At 40.8% G+C, this 18,752-nt stretch overlaps 2 protein-coding genes across 13 annotated transcripts in view; one reads left to right on the top strand and one right to left on the bottom strand.

Annotated features, from left to right (window-relative positions):
* PRKAG2 (protein kinase AMP-activated non-catalytic subunit gamma 2) overlaps positions 1-18,752 on the bottom strand; it is a 463,538-nt gene that overhangs the window by 103,764 nt on the left and 341,022 nt on the right. For all 5 annotated transcript variants that reach the window (XM_007504639.3, XM_007504638.3, XM_016426254.2 and 2 more), the window contains one exon: positions 1,372-1,474. In XM_007504639.3, the coding sequence (XP_007504701.1) occupies positions 1,372-1,474 (103 nt within the window). The remainder of the gene's footprint in view (positions 1-1,371; positions 1,475-18,752) is intronic.
* LOC103093809 (jerky protein homolog-like) overlaps positions 1,447-18,752 on the top strand; it is a 133,838-nt gene continuing 116,532 nt past the window's right edge. For 2 of the 8 annotated variants that reach the window (XR_008912353.1, XR_008912356.1), the window contains exons 1-2: positions 1,447-1,584; positions 6,607-6,697. Coding sequence is in view for 4 of the 8 variants with exons in the window: in XM_007504633.3 (XP_007504695.1) it covers positions 2,178-2,202; positions 6,607-6,697; positions 13,342-14,950 (1,725 nt within the window). In the remaining 4 variants the exon portion in view is untranslated. Of the gene's footprint in view, positions 1,585-1,654; positions 1,948-1,971; positions 2,001-2,042; positions 2,203-6,606; positions 6,698-13,341; positions 16,865-18,752 lie in introns of those variants that run through there. The other 6 variants (XM_007504635.3, XM_007504636.3, XM_007504634.3 and 3 more) reach the window with 6 other exon arrangements.

Raw genomic sequence — 18,752 nt, forward strand, 5'->3', positions numbered from 1 at the left:
GGGATCTGCTTAATATCATAAGGCTAATAAAATGTGTAGTTTACTTAATCATCTGACAGTGAATGAACAGGATCAAAGTAAAGTTGGCACAGAGACAGCATCCACATGGCACATTCTTTGTTTCAAGGGTTCAGTCTATTAGCTTTTGGGGGAAAATGTGAACCACATTTATAATATATATAATCAAATAATATATTTATAGTGGAAGGATATTAGTTTTGAATTACAGCTTGTCAAGATTTTTTGTTTGAAACCATAATATTAAAAAAGATGCCTAAACTTAAAATTTTAAAAATGCTGTCCAACTCTGAAATCTTCATACTCAGTATGAAGTACTCTTTTTTTTTTAACAGAATACAGCAGCATTCTTTTTGAATCCTAACAGCTTCAGTAAAGGATCCAAGAAATTGTTTTTAGAAAAGACTAGGTCAAAATAAAGGAAAAATGAATAATATGGAGAGGCAATAAAAACAATGGAGGGCAAGGGTTAAATCAAATAAATTAGGAAAAATTCAATAAGACTATTTTTTTTTGCTATAGAATTTGCCTCTTTAAAAGGGAGGGGGGCTCCCATGGGTTGCATTATCACAAATAATGTAACCTAACAGTTCAGTGTATTTATAGGTACAGACTTTAAAAAGCTAGGGCGAGGACACCTAAGCATTAAATGACGACATATGCAAAAATGAACTGCACTGTATCTAGACACAATTTGAGTTGTTCAGCCAGTAAAGGACAAAAGGACCTACTGAAAGCACTTGGCTTAAGGTTGCTGGATTCCTCCTCCAACCCCCCCCCTCCTCTCAGCTCCTCAAAATTGGTTGGTATTTATTTCCCTCGTTAGAAAGACAAGAGATATTTCCCACAGCTGGCATCATTCTCTCCCATAGTACTGCCCTCTCGATCCCCTAATTCTTGGCCACCCCACGGATGAAGCAGCATCTCTGACTGAGAGTTGGCGAGCGAAGGGTTCAAGGTGATGAGCATGTGTGCATCCCTGGACCAGCGGGCATTCCCCTCCGGGAGGGGGGAAGGGCGGGGTGGGTGGCTCCTCTGGCCCCCCGCCCCCACCCACTCTCTTTTCCACACCCGAGGCGACAGTTCGAAGCCCGGCAGCAGCAACCCCCTTCTTTGCCTTGCCTTCTCAGCTATCCCCGGGAGGGAGGTGATGAGGAAGGGGGGTGGGGGGAACCCTGGGGGTGAAGTTGCAACCTCGATCCCAGCGGTTCGCCTAGTCTCAGCGGATGTCCAAGATAATCACAATTCCCCTGAGGAATGAAAGGACCCGAACACGGAGGGGAGGGCAGGGGAGCGGAGGGAGGGTGAGGGGAAAGGGCGGGAGTTGGTCGGGAGCCGCACACACTCACTCACCTTCCTCTTCTAACTCTAATTTCTCCAGCATGCCGGCTTCAGCGGTTCCTGGAGCTGCTGCTGCTGCAACTGCTGCTGCCGCCGCGGCCGCTGCTACAGCCGCCTGAGGAGGAGGAGGAGGAGGAGGGGAGAGAGGAGAAGAAGGATCAGCATTCAGACCCAGGCTGGAGGAAGTCCCGGGGACCTGCCTCGGCCGCCCGGCTGGGACTGGAGGTGGGCTGGGCGGCAGGGAGGGGGCCGCGGGGGAGGGCCGCGGCCGGGGCTCGGCCTGACAGGGCTCGATTTCTCCGGTCTCACCAGCCGGGGCCGGGCCAGGGGAGGAGCTGCAGCGCTCAGGTCCACCCCCAATGCCCTGACCCCGCCCCCTAGGGGCGGAGCCGAGGGACCCGCGGCTCCTCCCGGCCAGGATCTCCAGCGCAGCGCGGAGGTGGCGGAGGTGCTACCGCCCCTGCCGCTGCGGGAGTTTGGCTCTGGGGAACCGCCCCCCATCCAGACACCCACCTCCCTCCTCTCCTTTCCCCTCCCCTCCCCTCCGCGAGCCTCCTCCGGGTGTCGCCGCCGGGTCGCCTCACCGCGGTGAGACCCCCCCCTCCCCCCGGAGCCCCCAGGGTCGCTCCGCGCCGCCGCAGGTACCCGGGGCCACCAACGGAGACTTCCCATTCCCTCCCTACCCGCCTACGCCCCCCTCCCTCAGCTTCTGCCTTATCCAGCTCCTCCCCCCGAACCCTTCCCTGGGTGGAACGGTCCTTTTTGCTGCAGTGGTCTCAGTCTCCCCCCCCCACCCCAGAAACTCTTGGTATCTACCCATGGGGGAGGGAAAGGATGGAGATGGTGAGAGTAAAAGTGGGGGAGGGACTATATTTGGGTGAGAGATTTTTTGGGAGGGTGAGGTGGAGAGAGGGCGGAGGAAGGGCCGTGGCAGGGGCCAGTGCACCCTTAGAGGGGCCATGTCCCCGCTCTGGCCTCTTCCGTTCGGCCAGTTCTTCCGCAGCCCCTCCTCCTTGGCTAGGCAGGAGCTGGCGCTGTCGTAGGAGGGATAACGAGAAAAAGAGCCCCTTTCTTACCACTACTCCCCCTTGGTTCCCTGTCGCCCTCGGGTGGTACGGTCCGGTAGGTTTAACCTCCCCTGGTATCGGCCCAAGTTACAGTGATGGGGTGCTAGGGAGGCCTTCGAAAGGGGTGTGTGGGAGACTCTAAAAGGAGGGGTTGGTGGGGCTAATGCTGTCAGAACTGGGGTAGGCTACTACATTCTCTTACCATTTCTTTGTAAGGGACACCCCAAACTCTTCCCACTGCCCTCCCACCCCAAATTTCCATCCTCATAAACTATATATATTTACTTCACGAAGTGATAGTGCTGAGAGCTCTGTGAACTGAAGCCCCCCTCCGCCCCGAACTTGACTCCCCCTCCCATCTCGCAGATCAAATCTTTTGGAGACCAAATCCATAGTGAGGAGGCCACTTGGGACCTAGGAGTTTCAAAGTGGGCCTGAGTCTTAGTCTCCCTAACAAATCTAAATCTGGCCAGGCCACGCCTGTTACCCTGCATCTGCAGGATTAGAGGCCAAGTGGAGTTGGCAGGCATTGGTGCTGCTGCATCTGAGTTGCTGGGGTGGGTGAGGAAAAACAGAGTCCAGCTATCCCCAGCGGAAGCCCTCTTGTAGGTGACCTGCCCATTTCTCGCCCTTGGGCACTACATCTTGTCTCTTTGCTGAGTGCAGGGATCTTGGTCCCCTGATTGCAGGAGCTGCCACTGTGCCTGTCTTCTCCCCAGCCCTCTGAGCCAGTTACATGGAATCACTGTGGGCATCCTTGCTAGGGAAGGGAGAGGAGGGAAGAGGAATTGGGAGGTTTAAATGAACTAGGCCTTACAGTTCCTTCAGACATTAAAAGCAACTTTTGGTTTTTTCTTCTTTTCATGAGTTAATCAGCCAGCTAGCTATTAAGTGCCTATTATGTGCTAGGTACTGTGCTGTCAAGGAGTTCACCAACCGAAGGGGCAGATAACATTCAAACAACTATGTTACCAACAAAATAAATACAGGATAAATTGGAGAAGTTTTAGAGGGAAGGCACTAAGGTTAAGGAAGACTGGAAGAGACTTATTTCTTGCAGAAGATGAGGTTTTAGAACTGAGATCTAAAAGAAGCCAGAGGGAAAAAAAACTAGAGATGAGGAGGGATAGCCAGTTCCAGGAATAAAAGACAGACTGAGAAAATATTTGGAGTCTGGAGATGGAGTGATGGCTGTTGCCCCAACATCAGATTTATGTGAAGTAAAGAATAAGGCATAAGAAGTCAGGGAGGGTAGGTAGGGGCCAGGTTATTAAAGGGCTCGAAAAGCTAAACAGGATGTTATAGCTGATCCTGGAAGTGAAGGAAAACTCTGTAGTGAATGAATAGGGGGCAGTTTCTTTAGCCCATGGTTTATCTGTTTCCTGACTCCTCAAGCATTCCTTTCAGAAAAGGGATAGGGTAAAATAAATGATAATACCTGAAATTTGCATATTATATCTCTTTAAAGTTTATATGCAGAGAAGAAGAGATGCATCTCAAATCTGTTTTTCTGCTTGTACACATTCTTAAGTGTTAGCTACAGAAATGAATGAAGTGGCTTGCATGCTAAAGGACAGGTTTGCTGTTGTAATACAACTGAAACATCCCTGGATATGTCTGAATGAATTCCCTTCAGAAAAATAGAGAGAACAAATGTGATAGGGAGATACCAAGCTCTGTAAGAGGAGAAAAAAACTTGGCCAATTTATAGTCAATTCTTTTTATAGAATTTTTATAGTTTATAGTATTGGTAACCCATTGCTCTAATTTACCTCTTGTACTAAATTTGTGCTGTAATGAACAAGACCCAAATAAAAGGCTGTTCTTTAAAAAAAAAAAGTCCCTTACTCTCTTGAAAGAGGTAGAGAAAGAAGCATGACTCAAAAAATGACTGGATCAAAGATCTAGGACTGGAAGGGATCTCAAATCATATAGGCCAACCTCCTCTTTTTTTTTTTTCCAGAGGAAACTGAGAAGTACTAAGTTGCAGAGCCCAGGTTTTGTGACTCCAAATTCAGTGTGTCCCTCCAATAGCATGTACAACAAAAGGCCATGGGTTGGAACAGGGAATCCTAAGGCAATATTAGCTGTGGAAGCTACATATGTAATAATTTTTTGGTAGTTATAAGAGCTGGAGAATCAACTGTACTCTTAACAGCAAAGTGCAGTACTAGTATGGGAAGGAGTTTGAAAGGTGAGGTGGTAAATTTAGTCAAAAAGCGTTATAAGACTTTATGTACACACAAGAATACAAGTTCTTTTTACTTTTTAAGCTTAAAGAAAAATCTTAAAATAGCTGATGCAAGGAAGTACAATCATCTCTAAATTATTTAGAGACTAACTTATCTAGTATATAGAATATCAAGGCACTTCTTCTTACACCTTCCCTTGGACTACTTCACTGGCTCAGTTAGACATCTTCCAGAAGATGAAAATGTAAAAAGTAGAGAGGTGAAGTTAAGCTGGTCTCCAAGGAAAGGTGTGTATGCATTGTGCACATTGTTAGCAAATCCCTTTAAATTGGTTTTTTTTTTTTAATCTTTTTTTGTTTCTTTGTTTCTGGACCCCTTTGACAGTCTGGTGAAGCCCATGCAGAAATGCTTTTAAATTCTTAAAGAAATGCATAAGATTACAAAGAAAGCCAATGAGCTGAAATAAAGTTATCTATCTATCTATCTATCTATCTATCTATCTATCTATCTATTTTAAATGCATGGGCCCCAAGGTTAAGAACTCTAGCCAAAATAAATGCTTGTTGATTTAGAATCTGATGGGTAAGAAGTTGAAACTTCGTGATTTAAATGAGATTTGATGAATAGCACATTTCATTTATGCCTCTATTTTCCTTACTACTAATATTGGAAATGAAACTAGTTATTTAGTCATAAAGCACTGAGAGCTTTGCTGAGTGGAACTTTGACAGCCTGAAGTAATAACTGGCATCAGACAGTCTGGTTTTAGTAGCCAATGGCAGTTATTAACTCTTAATTTCTCCCTCTGGCACCAATACTAGTGTGGAACTAGGATTCTAGACTATCTTATTTTATTCTAAGTACTTCTGGAATACTTGACTGAAGGGGTAAGACTAGGTGTTGCTATCCAATATAAAAAAGGGCTATCTTATAGGAAACCTTCAGTGCAGTCTTTTTTTTCCTTTATTTTCTGTCTTAGCTCAACTCTAAGACAGGGGGACACAGGCTAGGCAATTGAGGTTAAGTGACTTGCCCAGGGTCACACAGCTAGGAAGTGTCTGAGGTCAGATTTTAAACCCTGGTCCTCCTGTTTCTAGGCCTGGTTCTCTATTCACCTATCACCTAGCTGTCCCTCTTAGGTGCAATCTTTTGGTACTGCCATGGAAAAGCACTTGCTCCACTTGCTGTATTGAATTAATATGGAAATCTTTTTTTGTGTACTATTTCAGCTCCTTCCCTGTTGAGCCTCTCTCCCTCTACTTTGTATATCTTCAGGAACCTCCCAGCTTTTTATAGCTCCATGTATCTCTTAGCTTTTCATTACCCTCTTTTGAACCTTCTCAAAAGATTACAAAAAAAGTTTAGCCATATCTTGGAGAAGAGCACTGTCAAAGCCTTCAGACTCCACACCTGAGCTCTTCTCTTATAGCTATAAGAATAAAGCAATGCCTTGATCCAAGCAAGAACTCAAGAGTAGTATAAATTGGCAAAAAGCCCCAGGCCCTCAGATCATAGCGAGTGAGGTGGAAGGGTCCTTTGAGGCCAAGAAGGACACCTCCCCCCCCCCCCTTTTTTTTAATAGAAGATAAAACCTGAGGCCCAGACAGCTGAGGGGACTTGTCCAAAGTCACACAGGCAGTAAATGACTCAGGTGGGATTTAAATCTAGGTCCCTCCCCTTTGCAATTAATTGTTCCTTCTACTATGCCATACTGCCTCTTCTCTTTGCCACCCAAAGACCTCAGCTTCTACCACTGTGAAGAAAAAGACAATAATCCTTATTGACAATGTTATAGAAAATGCTGCCTTGTCAAATTCCCAAACCTTGCAAATTAAAAATCTGTTGGGATAATGAATACTTTTTATCTTTACCATAATAATTGGAGAAAATGTCATGGCTTTCATTTTGCTTCCCTTCTAAGTTACCATTTTAAATGCCACAAAAGAACAGTCTCTCTTTTAAAACATGTTATAATCTCTTTATAATAGGCAATTATCCTGCAGTACATTTTCAAACAGAACGGCAACCTGTTCCTACAGCTCAGCAAGTTCCTGAAAACCTGAATCTAAGGAAGCACAGGTAAATAAGGAAAAAAAGGTGGCAAAAATTATAATATATGACATTATTAAAAGTTAAAGCCTTTACATTATTAAGAATACAATATGATGGGCAAAGGACTGTTTACTGTTGGTAATAAGAGGACAGACATTACTCAAGAAGAACCAAGTGTGATCTTGTCATTCAAGCTATAGCTCTAAATTCCCTTTCTGGGCTTGAAAAACACTTCACTTTCCTCTTTAACTACTGAATCCATCTTGTACTCAGGATGATCCCTTTTGGCTTAAAAGATAGTAGCTTTCTTGTTAGCAAGATAAATTAAGCAGTCCTCTGCTGAACACCATACTAGACACATACTGTGGGGAGCACAACAAATGTCAGACATGGCCCTTACCCTCAAGGAATTCACAGTCTCGGAGTTCTGCCCATGAAACAACCTTCAGATACATTTAGAGAGTAGTTTGAGTGGAAACTAATGCAACATGGGCTTTGTACTACTAATAAGGGCTGACAGTGCATGGAGTAGAGGCATGAACAATCAGTCATAGTTATTTGGAGAATGCTTTATGAAACAGGTATAATAAGATGATTTGAAGAAAGTGAAGGATGGATATCATCTGGGAGAGATGGAGTGGGTCATTTTATATGAAGAATAATATGTAATCTGGAGCAAGAAAATGTGTTTTTATTATTTATGTGCATAAGAGCAAGCAGTTGAACTTGACGGGTGGAAGGAATTACTGTAGTTTATTAAAGAAAAGTTAGTTTTAGGCCATGAGTTGACATCAGGACTAAGAAGCTCAACTAAGGAATCTGTAGATTAATCTTTATTTGGACAGAATTAAGAGATTCATATTGGCTCAGGTGGAGAAATTATTAGGAAAGTTTTTTTAGTTATTCTGTAGAGGTTGGATTCAGCTTTAGAAAGACCATTTAAACTGCTGATTGGCAACTAGTAATAGGGGTGTCTGTAGAAATAAAATGAGTAAATCTGAAAGATTTCATCAAAATAAAATAGGCAGGAGACTTGATAATAAACTCAATAGAGATGGTGAAAGAGAAAGATCATTTGTGAACCCCAGGGACCAGGACCTGGATAATTGTGGTAATAAGGGGAAATTATTAAAGTATGCCTGGTGATGGTGATGGTAGAAGAAGACTTGGGAGCTCAGTTTTCAACATTTTAATATTCATATGTCGATGGGGCGAATGGACTTGTATTGGAAAGAGAGTTGACCTGAGTTCCAAGTTCTGCCTCTAGCATATATTGGCTGTGTGACTGAGTAAGGTGCTTAATGGAAATATCTTCAGGCAGTTCTCTAGGACAAATTGCAGGACAGTTACTGATCTTCATTAGTAAAGGAAGTTTCTCACTGGGAGCTTTCTACACTGATAAAATGGCAGTGCTAGCTAAAAAAAAAACATTGATGAGATATGTCAGAGAGGTTTTATAAAGGACTAGACATGGAGTCAGCACTGGAGGCATGGAGGTATCTCCTCTCAATTTAGAAGCAAATGATTGAAATATCTTTTAGCTCTGAAGACACTGGAAAAAGAAGGGCAAAAGTCCTCTGTTAATGTTAGGCAAGGAAGAAGAGGAGCCAGGAAAAAGAAAGGAGAATCACCAAGACTGATTTCCTGGGCCAGTGAAGGAAAGAATGGTCTGCAGGGTTGAATATGGCACAGAGTTACTGAAAGTGAGGATGAGAGTTCAAAAGAGCTGGTCAAGATGCCAGAATAGCTTTAAGTAGATAATAAAGATGTGAGTAAAGAGCATTGGATCAGTAACGCAGAAGATGGCTCAGGCTTCAGCTCTAGAATTCCTCCGATCTGGCAGTCTTTGAATAGAGGATGGATAACCATTTGTTAGGAACTAGGGAAGGCCTTCCGGTGAAGTGCCAGTTTTACTAAATGACCTTTCAGGTCCCTTCACCATATATAATGTAATACCTTGGGCAAGAGACTTCCTTTCTCTGGGCTGTAGAGCCTTTCTTTGTAAAAAGAAGGGCTGAACCAAAAGCACTTACAGGCCTTCAGAGCCTACCTATGTTACATTGTAGTGAAGTGAAGGTCGTAGAGCTAATCTGCCGTTTATAAAATTTGTAGAATTTTAGAGCAGAAAAGGGCTGTAAAGGACACCCAGGAGGACCCCACATTTTACAGGGGAACCCTGTTAGGGGCAGGCCTGGGAGTAAAATCCTGGTCTCCTGTCTCATAAAGGCCCAGGGTGCTTTCTGTTCCTGCTGTGTAGATTCAGAGGGTGGCTACACCTTTTACTCACTTTTAAAAGCAGAATTTTGCCTCCATGTGACTACTTCTAAAGAATAAAGTTACACAATTGAAAATTAAAAGTTTTCCTCCAAAACAAGTTTGATGATGTTCCCAAGTCAGAATAATTCTAAAAGCTGATAAATGGCTTTGTATCGTATTAATAATTTCTGTTGTTACTGGGCTTTTAGAACACTTCAACTAGACTTAATGTCATGATATACAACTTTTTAGTGTGTCTAACATGAGTATTATTTTGTTTGTGTGAATGTAGTTTAAATCCATATCTTCTGTCTTAGAATATAAACTAAGTATCAGTTCCAAGGAAGAAGAGCAGTAAGAGCTAGGCAACTGAGGTTAAGTGACTTGTCTGGTCACAGCTGGGAAATGTCTGAAGCCAGATTTGAACTTGGGATCTCCTGTCTCCAGCCCTGACTCTTTTTCATTATACTTGTGGTTTCATTGGTGTCAAGAACTAGAAAGAAAATTCCCTTTTCCAGGATTGAGCTGCAACTGTTCTTTGATGTAGTCTTTTTTTTTTTAAACCCTTACCTTCTATCTTAGTATTAATTCTAAGGCAGAAGAATGATAAGGGCTAGGCGAATGGGGGTTAAGTGCCCAGGGTCACACAGCTGGGAAGTATGAGGCCAGATTTGAACCTACGACCTCCCATCTCTAGCTCTCTATCTACTGAACACCTAGCTGCCCCAACAAAGTCTTAAAGAGTTGGTCATATCACTGAAGGGTCAAGTAATTTGCCCACTTTGTGTCAGTGGCAGGCTTGGAATAGGTTTTCCTGAGTTAGAAGCCAGCTCTCTATCCACAACAACTTGTTTCTTTTTAGAACATTTTCTGACATCAAAGCTCTGAAAATTAGCTAAGGAGGAACAGGGCCAAATAAAATCTAACACTTCTGTATCCCATGAAACACTCATCAATTTAAGGACTATGTTCTTTTAAGAGGTTTGTATTTTCCCAAGGAAAGTGGGGCGGATTGGAGTAAGATAATTTAATTTTAAACTTAAAGACAAATTATTTATATGTATTTTAGTTTTTAATATAAATTAAACACCATAGAGATGCCCTCTAAAAAGACTTAATATTAGGCAATAGAAACTCTTGTGAAATTTCAACATTATTATATACCTTTTTTTTTTTTAACCCTTACCTTCTGTCTTAGAGTTGACACAAAATATCAGTTCCAAGGCAGAACAGTGGTAAGGGCTAGGCAGTTAGGACAAATTAACTTGCCCAGGGTCACACAGCTAGGAAGTTTCTGAGGCCACATTTGAACCCAGGCTCTCTCTTCTCTGAGCCTGGCTGGCTCTCTATCCACTGAGATACCTAGCCCCCCAATTTCCATATTATTTTGAAATGGCAGGTGTCTGAGCTTAGTCTTTAGCGTTCAAGGATTTAAGTTGAAAATGATTTTTAAAATGTAATAACCAGTTAAAAAATAGATGCACGGGCCCGAATTATTGCTAAGGAAACCCTTAAATATAGCCAATGAACTCTATGGAAGGAAAGTAAAACCAGTAAATGGAGGTTGACAGGATAACAAAAGCTGTAAAAATGTGAATGTAAATAAAATTCAGAAGCTTTTACAAGGAACCTTGTTATCTATGCCCTTTGCCATATGCTTTTTGTAAGTTTTTTTCACATTAAAAAAAATCAAGATTGTGTTTTTAGCATTTATACAATTCTGATTTATAACCTTGCTGAAAAGAATGCAGTGCAACAATCAGATTTCTTTTAAATATGGTGCTTATTTTTAATGGCTTTAAACTCAGTTTGTGAAGTTTTTTTAAATAGCCAATTAAAAAGCTATTTAAATACTTTATAGTTCCTGAATCAGAGATTGTTGTTCTATTTAACCCTTTACTAACTTTGCCTCAGAGCAGTGAGGTATCATGGTGTTTGCAACAGCAATTTAACGTTGTTTAATGTTAACAGTGATATTTAGTGATTCTCAAAGTAATTAGTTGAGAATTCAGGCAAAGATAATCTGCATTTCCTATATGAGAGAATCATATAAGTGAGGAGAAGAATGGCTACCTGGACAGATAGGGGACTTCCGAAGCTCTTCAAGGGTGGACTGGATGACCACTTGGTGGATGCTGGAAAAGGGATACTTGCCAAGCAAAGATCTGGAATAGATGACCTCCTTTCTACTTTGTTCTGTTATATAAAAAGGAGCTTCTCAGCAAAAGCTATTTAAAAAAAAAAAAACTCAAAGCATCCTGGGAGCAGGTAGGTTGCTCAAGTGGATAGAGGAGGGAGGCTCTGGATTCAAATCAGGCCTCAAATATTTCCCAGCTGTGTGATCCTGAGCATGTCACTTAACCCCAATTGCCTAGCTCTTACTACTCTTTTGCCTTGGAATCAATACTTAGTATTGATTTTAAGACAGAAAGTAAAGGGTTATCTTTTTTTTTTAAATACATCCTGGCAATCCTGAGTTGTCCTGTGCTTTAAAAGAAAAACAACAATCATCACTAAATTAAGGATTACTTTGAGTTGTGAAACAAGATAATATATATGAAATGTTTAGCAAACCTTAGAGAACTTTCTAAGCGCTTGGTATTATTATCATTGATATCTGTAGAAAGGAGGGATGAGAAATACACAGGTAATTAGAAAACCTCAATTTAATCCAAAATAGAAGTATCCTCATTTTGTCCTAGAGCCTGAATTGAGGCTGGGTTTCCGGGATGGCCCAGATTAGGAACATAAGCAGTGCTAATGCAGAAAGATGTCTCCTAGTCCCTTAATATTCTGTCTTAGTACATCAGCATATTAATATATTTTACATAACCCAATAGTTGTCACTGCACAAATTCTTGGGGTACCATTGTTAAGTCCTTTGTCTCCTCAGAGCCTCAGTTTCCTCATTTATAAAGTTCTGTCTCATAGGACTATTGTGAGCAAAGTGCTTTCTAATCCTTTTTTTTTTTTTAAACCCTTACCTTCTCTCTCAGAATCAGTACTCCAGGTCTGCCTATCTACTGAGGCACTTACCTGCCCCCCCCTTTTAATAAAATTAGCCTTGATTTTAGACCATAAAATAATATATTCTTTATAAAGGAAAATTCTCACAACTGAAATCAAGAAACTGAGTCCCATACAAGAATCTTGATTTAAAAACAGATCCCTTAAAATCCTCCATCTTATGTTCAGTTTATTGAAAAAAATAATTAAGCACTGACCATTTGATCAACTTTCATGTATTCAATTGGGGGCTATATTAACACAACGGGAGCCTTTTTCTAATTGTAGTGTTGAGACACTGAATTAAGACTTATATGGGTTTGTAACTTGAGTTTTTCATTTAGGAATTACATAGCTGATTCCTTGGCGACCTTAAATTAATATATATCAGTCTTTTAAAGTGATTCCCTTGTTACAGGTTATAGGCAGTTATTGTATTAGTCTTTTATATTATATGGTTATCTTTTGGGGTATATTAAAAATATTTGATATTTTATATAGTGCTTTATGGTTTGCAGAGTGCTTTTACCAGAATTCTCTTATTTGAGTCTTACAATGAACTTTTGAGGTCTATTGCTTGTATTACTTAACCCCATTTAACAGATAAGGAAACCAAGACTTAGGTAAGTGACTTGCTCGTGATCACAAATGGGCAGTTAAATGTGTCCCGGGCAGTATTTGAAATCAGGTCTTCTTCATGACTCCTGTCCAGCACCTAACTACTATAAGAATCAAGGTAATAAAGTTAACGTTTTATCTTAGTAAAATAGTTTAGTTAGTTATCATCCTTTAAATTAAGTATAAGAATATGTATATTCCTAAACCCTTATTCCTTCCTACCCTTCCCAAACCAATAAATCAGAATTTATTAAAAAAAAAAAAGAATCAAGGTAATAGTAAACCTCATCAAATTAGACTATACTACTACTTTAATGACAAAAAATGGCCCAGCCTTTCAACACTGCTGGAGAGGAAAATACTAACTCTAGTCATTTGAGTATTGCTCAGGAAATAAGAGAGAATTGCAACTTTATTGTCTACCAGTAACATGGAATGACTAGCATTTGTTATTTCCTTGAGCATCCTCCTGTAGAAAATAAGACACATGTATTAGTTTATACTCTTGAAGAGCTGCATAAGAAGATACCTTGGGAGGGAGACTTAACTCCCATCAACCTTTGCGCCACCACCTGGGTAAAAGAGGCCCAGGGTAGGTGAATATACCCTATAGCAGTAAGGCTTCTTTTTCCTTCTTAAGATCTTTCAGATTTGATAGACCCCCATATAAAATCAGAATGATCTGCAGGCAGACTATCAAATCAAATCAAAGAGAATCTACCCAGTAGTTCCACTGTATAGCTACTTTTTGTTGCAGGCCAAAGGGCTGTGATTCTCTTTTTCTTTTCCAGCGCCCTATATAGACCATCTTTTACCATGGCAGTGATGAAACGTAAACGAGTTGTGCTTACAATCCAGGAAAAGCTGGAAATCATTGAAAAGCTAGAGAAAGGTGGTAACACAAGGCAGCTGTCCATCATGTATGGAATTGGTGAACAGACTGTTCGTGACTTAAAAAAGAGAAAGGCACAGTTACTTTCCTATGCAAGCAGCTCGGGCTCTGCAACGCTTCTGGCAAGGCGCAAGTCCATGAAGCAGTCTACTTACAAGGAGCTGGATAGAGCCATGTTGGAATGGTTTAATCAGCAGAGAGCCGAAGGGACTCCAGTGTCGGGGATAATTTGTGCAAAACAAGCAAAGGCTTTTTTTAATGCATTAGGAATGGAAGGGGACTTCAATGCCTCTACAGGTTGGCTTACTAGGTTTAAGCAGAGGCATGGGATCAGAGAGCTGAATTACCAAGGTGAGAAATCAAATGGTGATCAGTCAGCGGCTGCTGATTTTCGTGAAGATTTTGAAGAATTTACGGAAAGTGAAAGGTTACAGCCAGAACAGATATACAATGCTGATGAAACTGGGCTTTACTGGAAATCCTTACCAGCAAGGACATTGGCTTTTGAGAATGAACATCCTATTCCAAACCATAAACTCAATAGAGAGAGACTAACTGTGTTGTGTTGCGTAAATGCAACTGGCTCTCACAAATTGAAACTGTGTGTTGTTGGGAAAGCAGAGCACTTGCATTTGCTTCAAGAAGCCAATCCGCTAAATATGCCAGTTGACTGTTTTAGCCACAAAGAAGCATCGATGGACTGCACAATTTTCAAAGAATGGTTTGATAAGAAATTTGTTCCCCAGGTTCGGGAGCACTTACGCTCCAAAGGCCTTCCAGAAAGAGCTGTCCTCCTTTTAGATTATGCACCCTCCAAACCCAGCGAAGGTCTTCTAAAGTCTGAGGATGGCAACATTTTCGTGAAATATTTGCCCCCCAATGTGGCTGCTCTAATTCAGCCTATGGACCAGGGAGTGATAGCATGTATGAAGCGACACTACAGAACAGGATTGTTAAGAAAGCACGTGCAAGAAGGGCATGACATAAAATCCTTCGGGACTAACCTGACAGCGCAAGATGCTGTCACTCAAGCGATTAGAGCATGGAACTTGGTGAAGCCAGTTACAATCATACGATCATGGCGAAAAATTATTTCTGACCCAGATGAAGAAGGGATTCCATCAGCCAGCTTCATAACAGAGGGGCAGCAGCAGACGAAAGGTCCCAAAAAGAGCCATCCTGCCCATGGGGAACAGAGGCAAGGGATCCATTACCATGAAGAAGGCAAGCAGTTACTGGTTGACAAAGAGATGATAACAAGGGCCGAAGAAATCAAAGTGGAACTGAATGAAAGCGAAGGAGAGGAGCAGGAACTCATTCCAGAGGGTCACATTAGTCACAGTGCTGCGTTGAACTATGTGGAGATCTTGCTGGACTATTTGGAGCAGCAAGAGGACTCGCTGATGACTGACAAACTAGTCCTTCATCGACTACGCACAACAATAAGGAAAAAGGAAAATGAGGCAATGCGACAAGTAACAGTGACTGATTTTTTGACCAATAAATAAATCTATGCCTCAGTTTTCTCATCTGTAAAATGAGGGCTTTGGACTAAATGAGCTCAAGGGTCCCTTCCTGCCCCGTTCTATGGTCTGTAGGATCTGCCACTGTCCTGTGGTGGCTAAAATGAACTTGTTTATGACCTTGTTCTGTGTTTGTTTATTAAAGGTAAATATACTATATATATATATGTATATATATATATACATACATACATATATATGTAGGTATGTATTTGTAGCTCAAATTATATTTTGGGCAGAGTGGCCTACATAAAAATAGACTTTTTAATATTATTTTTAAATGGGGCTCCTTTCATCATTTGTTTTTGCTTTATCCAAGCATACTCTGCCACTACTTTTGCTTCTGCCCTACATTTCTCAGGATAATAAAGAATTAATTTTGTTTTATTACATTAAAGCTCTATGGCATGTAAATTCAATTTCCCTCCAAATCAGGGAAATGGTGGGTGACAAGATGAGCCATTTGTTCTTGGAGACACAGGTTCAGAAGCCACCCTTAAAATCTCTTTGTTTGCTTCTACCACCTTATAATAAAGATGACAGTTACTCACATTGGTTGTAAGTTGTTCCTCCTATGCTAGAGTTATTCTCTGCTAGTATGTCGATCTCATTGTACTTAATAATACATATCCCAGCATGGCTGTAACATTAATGCATAAGGTAACTACTAATGCTTGGGGAATAGTGAAGAAAGTCAGGTTTTCTGTTATTGTCAGGGCACCTCTGGGTGGAAGAGTGAAAGAGATTGTGCCCTATCTGACCAATGGGTGGGCACTGTTGTCATAGGTCCCTTTTATAAGCATATTCTGGAAGCAATGGAAGTAACAGGGACTCTAGGTGGGAAGGCCTCAATTCCATTTCAAGGAATTCCTCACAAAAGGAAGCTTTACTTTGATTATTTCCCCCTGTTGCCCATGGTGGGGAGTAGTGTGTGTGGCTCTGTCTTGTCTATTAGAACTTTACTGAACAGATATGTTCTTATTTTTCCTTAGTTGTGTCAAAAGTAGCTACTAGAGTTTCATTCCCCTAATGGCAACAAGGGAGCAAATAAAATCACGTGGCGAACTCCCCGGAACCCCACTGCTCTGCGGTATGGGTGACCAAATATGGTTGGCCTCTGGCTACTCTCAAAAACAACTTGTGGGGGCAACTAGATGGCTCAGTGGATTGAGAGTCGGGCCTAAAGACAGGAGATCCTGGGTTCAAACTTGGCCTCAGATACTGCATTGCAACACAGCTGTGTGAACCTGGGCAAGTCACTTTACCCCCACTGCCTAGCCTTTACTGTTCTTCTGCCTTGGATCCAATATATTTAGTTCTAAGTATTGATTCTAAGACAAAGGGTAAGGATTTCGAACAAACAAACAAATAAACAAAAACCCTCTATGAGCCACAAACCAGCAACATGGGGCATGGTGGGGAAGGGACAGGAGAGGACAGAGTATTAAGGAGTTGAAAAAAGCTCTTCTTTGACTTCCTTTTTCTTACCAAAATTATAAACTTACTAATGGAGGCCAGGATTAGGGAGATTTGGAGAGCTAAAAACAGTTTGGAAATGTTTGGCTTTGGGGGGTGCTGCTTTCATTTGAGAGCCCTGTACACACTTTCATTTAAAGTGCTTCAACTCTTAATAAGTTTTTATCATATGGGTTTTTTTTTTGTCAGTTGGTACATTAGAAATTGACTTCTAAGCTATTAGTATCTTAGTGGCGAAACCTTGTATCATTTTTTTCAGATTATTGTGTTAGAGCATTCTGATTCTATAATTTGAATGGTATGAAATGATAATTAAATGCTGTATGACTGCTTCATCCTGGGACCTTTGTGAAAATGAGACCTATTTTGTAACACTGTCCCAGTGAACAAAATGTGTAAATAAAAAAAGTGAGGACCTTCCAAGATGCATATGACGTGTCTTTTTAAAATAAAGACAAAGGAAATGAAGCACACTGAATAGATCAATTAAATAGTAAACACTTATTAAGTGTCTGCTATGTGCCAGGCGCTGTGCTAAGCACTTGGTTTAGAGATATCTGATGAGCTAAAACCTATATTAACTTACACATCATAGGACATCAGCCCACATGGAACCAGGAGTGGGTAGGAAACTTAACTCCTCTATGAATGCACAGAATAGTCATTAGCTGACATATAGGAACATTCTTTCTCTTTATGGCTTCTGAGATAACGTTTACTGAATTCTATACTTTAACTTTCATGCCTACAAATAAATATGCCCAAGGATGAGCAGCTTGTCCCTTGTTATCAAAATAGAGATGTGCAATGCTTTTTGGATTCCATGCTAAGCTGCAAATATTGAAGAAACAAAAAACCCCACTGCAACCCACCTGCTTGTTCACACAATTGGGTTACCACTGCAAGGGGCATTGGAACAATCCTGTGTTAATAGGAGTGCATTTCCTTCTTGGAGAGATATCAAAGGAGGCTTGTTCTAAACCTTTCCAACATTTCAATGGCTAACTTTTGCTCATAAAAGGCAACACTTATTAACAGTAGGGTTATGATGTGTCCCAGTTGTACAAGTGTATATTGGTACTTCACCAATAAAAATTAATGCTTTTCTAAGTATACTGAGTGACGGAAAATCTTGGATCTGAGCTGAAGGAATTCCCATCTAAATGCAAATCAAGGAAACCCCATCTTGAATGCATGAGTGTATGTGGTAATTTTTCCACTGTTTAATGTTCAGCACTAAAAATACATTTTCATATACCTGTAGTGTTGGTAGAACACCCTTAATCAGAATTTACCAATGTATTTTTTTCTGAAAACATTATATTAGATGGGAAACCACTGAAGGTTTAAACATTATTGGCCCTTTAGGAACTTAATTTTTCTTGACCTCAGTAGCTGCAAAAAATGAAATGGACAGAAGAGAGATTACTTAATAGAATACGTTATGAAATTAAACCTATCAGATAGGGCCCAGAAACCTTTTATTTGTTGAGAACCAATTATCTATGAATGGGGGGCTAACTAGCCTCCCTATAATACCGATTAAAAAACAAGACTTTAAAAAAATTGAACATGTAAAACTCTTCTGCTAATTTAATTTAAAAAAAATTAAGAAGCACAGCTCTATTTAATAAATGAGTTGTAGACTTGGGATAAGAAGTATAGTCTCAGAAGCAGATTTGAAAGGAGGATTCCTAAATTCACAAATAGGAAAGCCACTGGCAGAGATAATCATTAGTATTTTCTGTTTGGAGAGAGAGAGAGGGGAAAAAAAAAAACAACACCCAAACCACGTTAATGTTGGCAACTGCTCTGAGAAGCAAAGATCTAAGTAGCCTCGTTGTTAGAGGAAAAATAGTCCCTCTTAGTTAAGTTTTTGAAAAGGGTAAAATTACCAGGATTTGAAGGTCAAAACAAGAGTTTTAATTCTTATCTGAAATTTGCATATAGAAGGAGAGAAAGGTCTATCTTCATGGAGTACTATTTCATCTTGGGACCTTTAAATGTACTGCTGAGAGTGTTAGTTGAGCTGCATTTTTCCAACTGCAAGAATAAATGAGAGTTACAGGTTCTTGCCTTAGGGCCAGATTCAGCCCATCCCCATCCCACATCTGTCCCAGTCCTTATGGCTTCTATAATATTTCTTGATTGAGCTAAATTCTTGAACCTTAAAACTCTTTGAAACTTAAGGATGGAAACTTTACCATGGCAATAGTTAAGAAAGGAGATGTTCTCTTTCCAAGAAGATAAACACTTAATAGTTTGGATGTAGTTTTCCTAAAGATGTTGAGCCTGTTTTCATCTCTTTCTC

Source organism: Monodelphis domestica, chromosome 5, assembly GCF_027887165.1.
Source record: "Monodelphis domestica isolate mMonDom1 chromosome 5, mMonDom1.pri, whole genome shotgun sequence".
Taxonomy (NCBI): Eukaryota; Metazoa; Chordata; class Mammalia; order Didelphimorphia; family Didelphidae; genus Monodelphis; species Monodelphis domestica.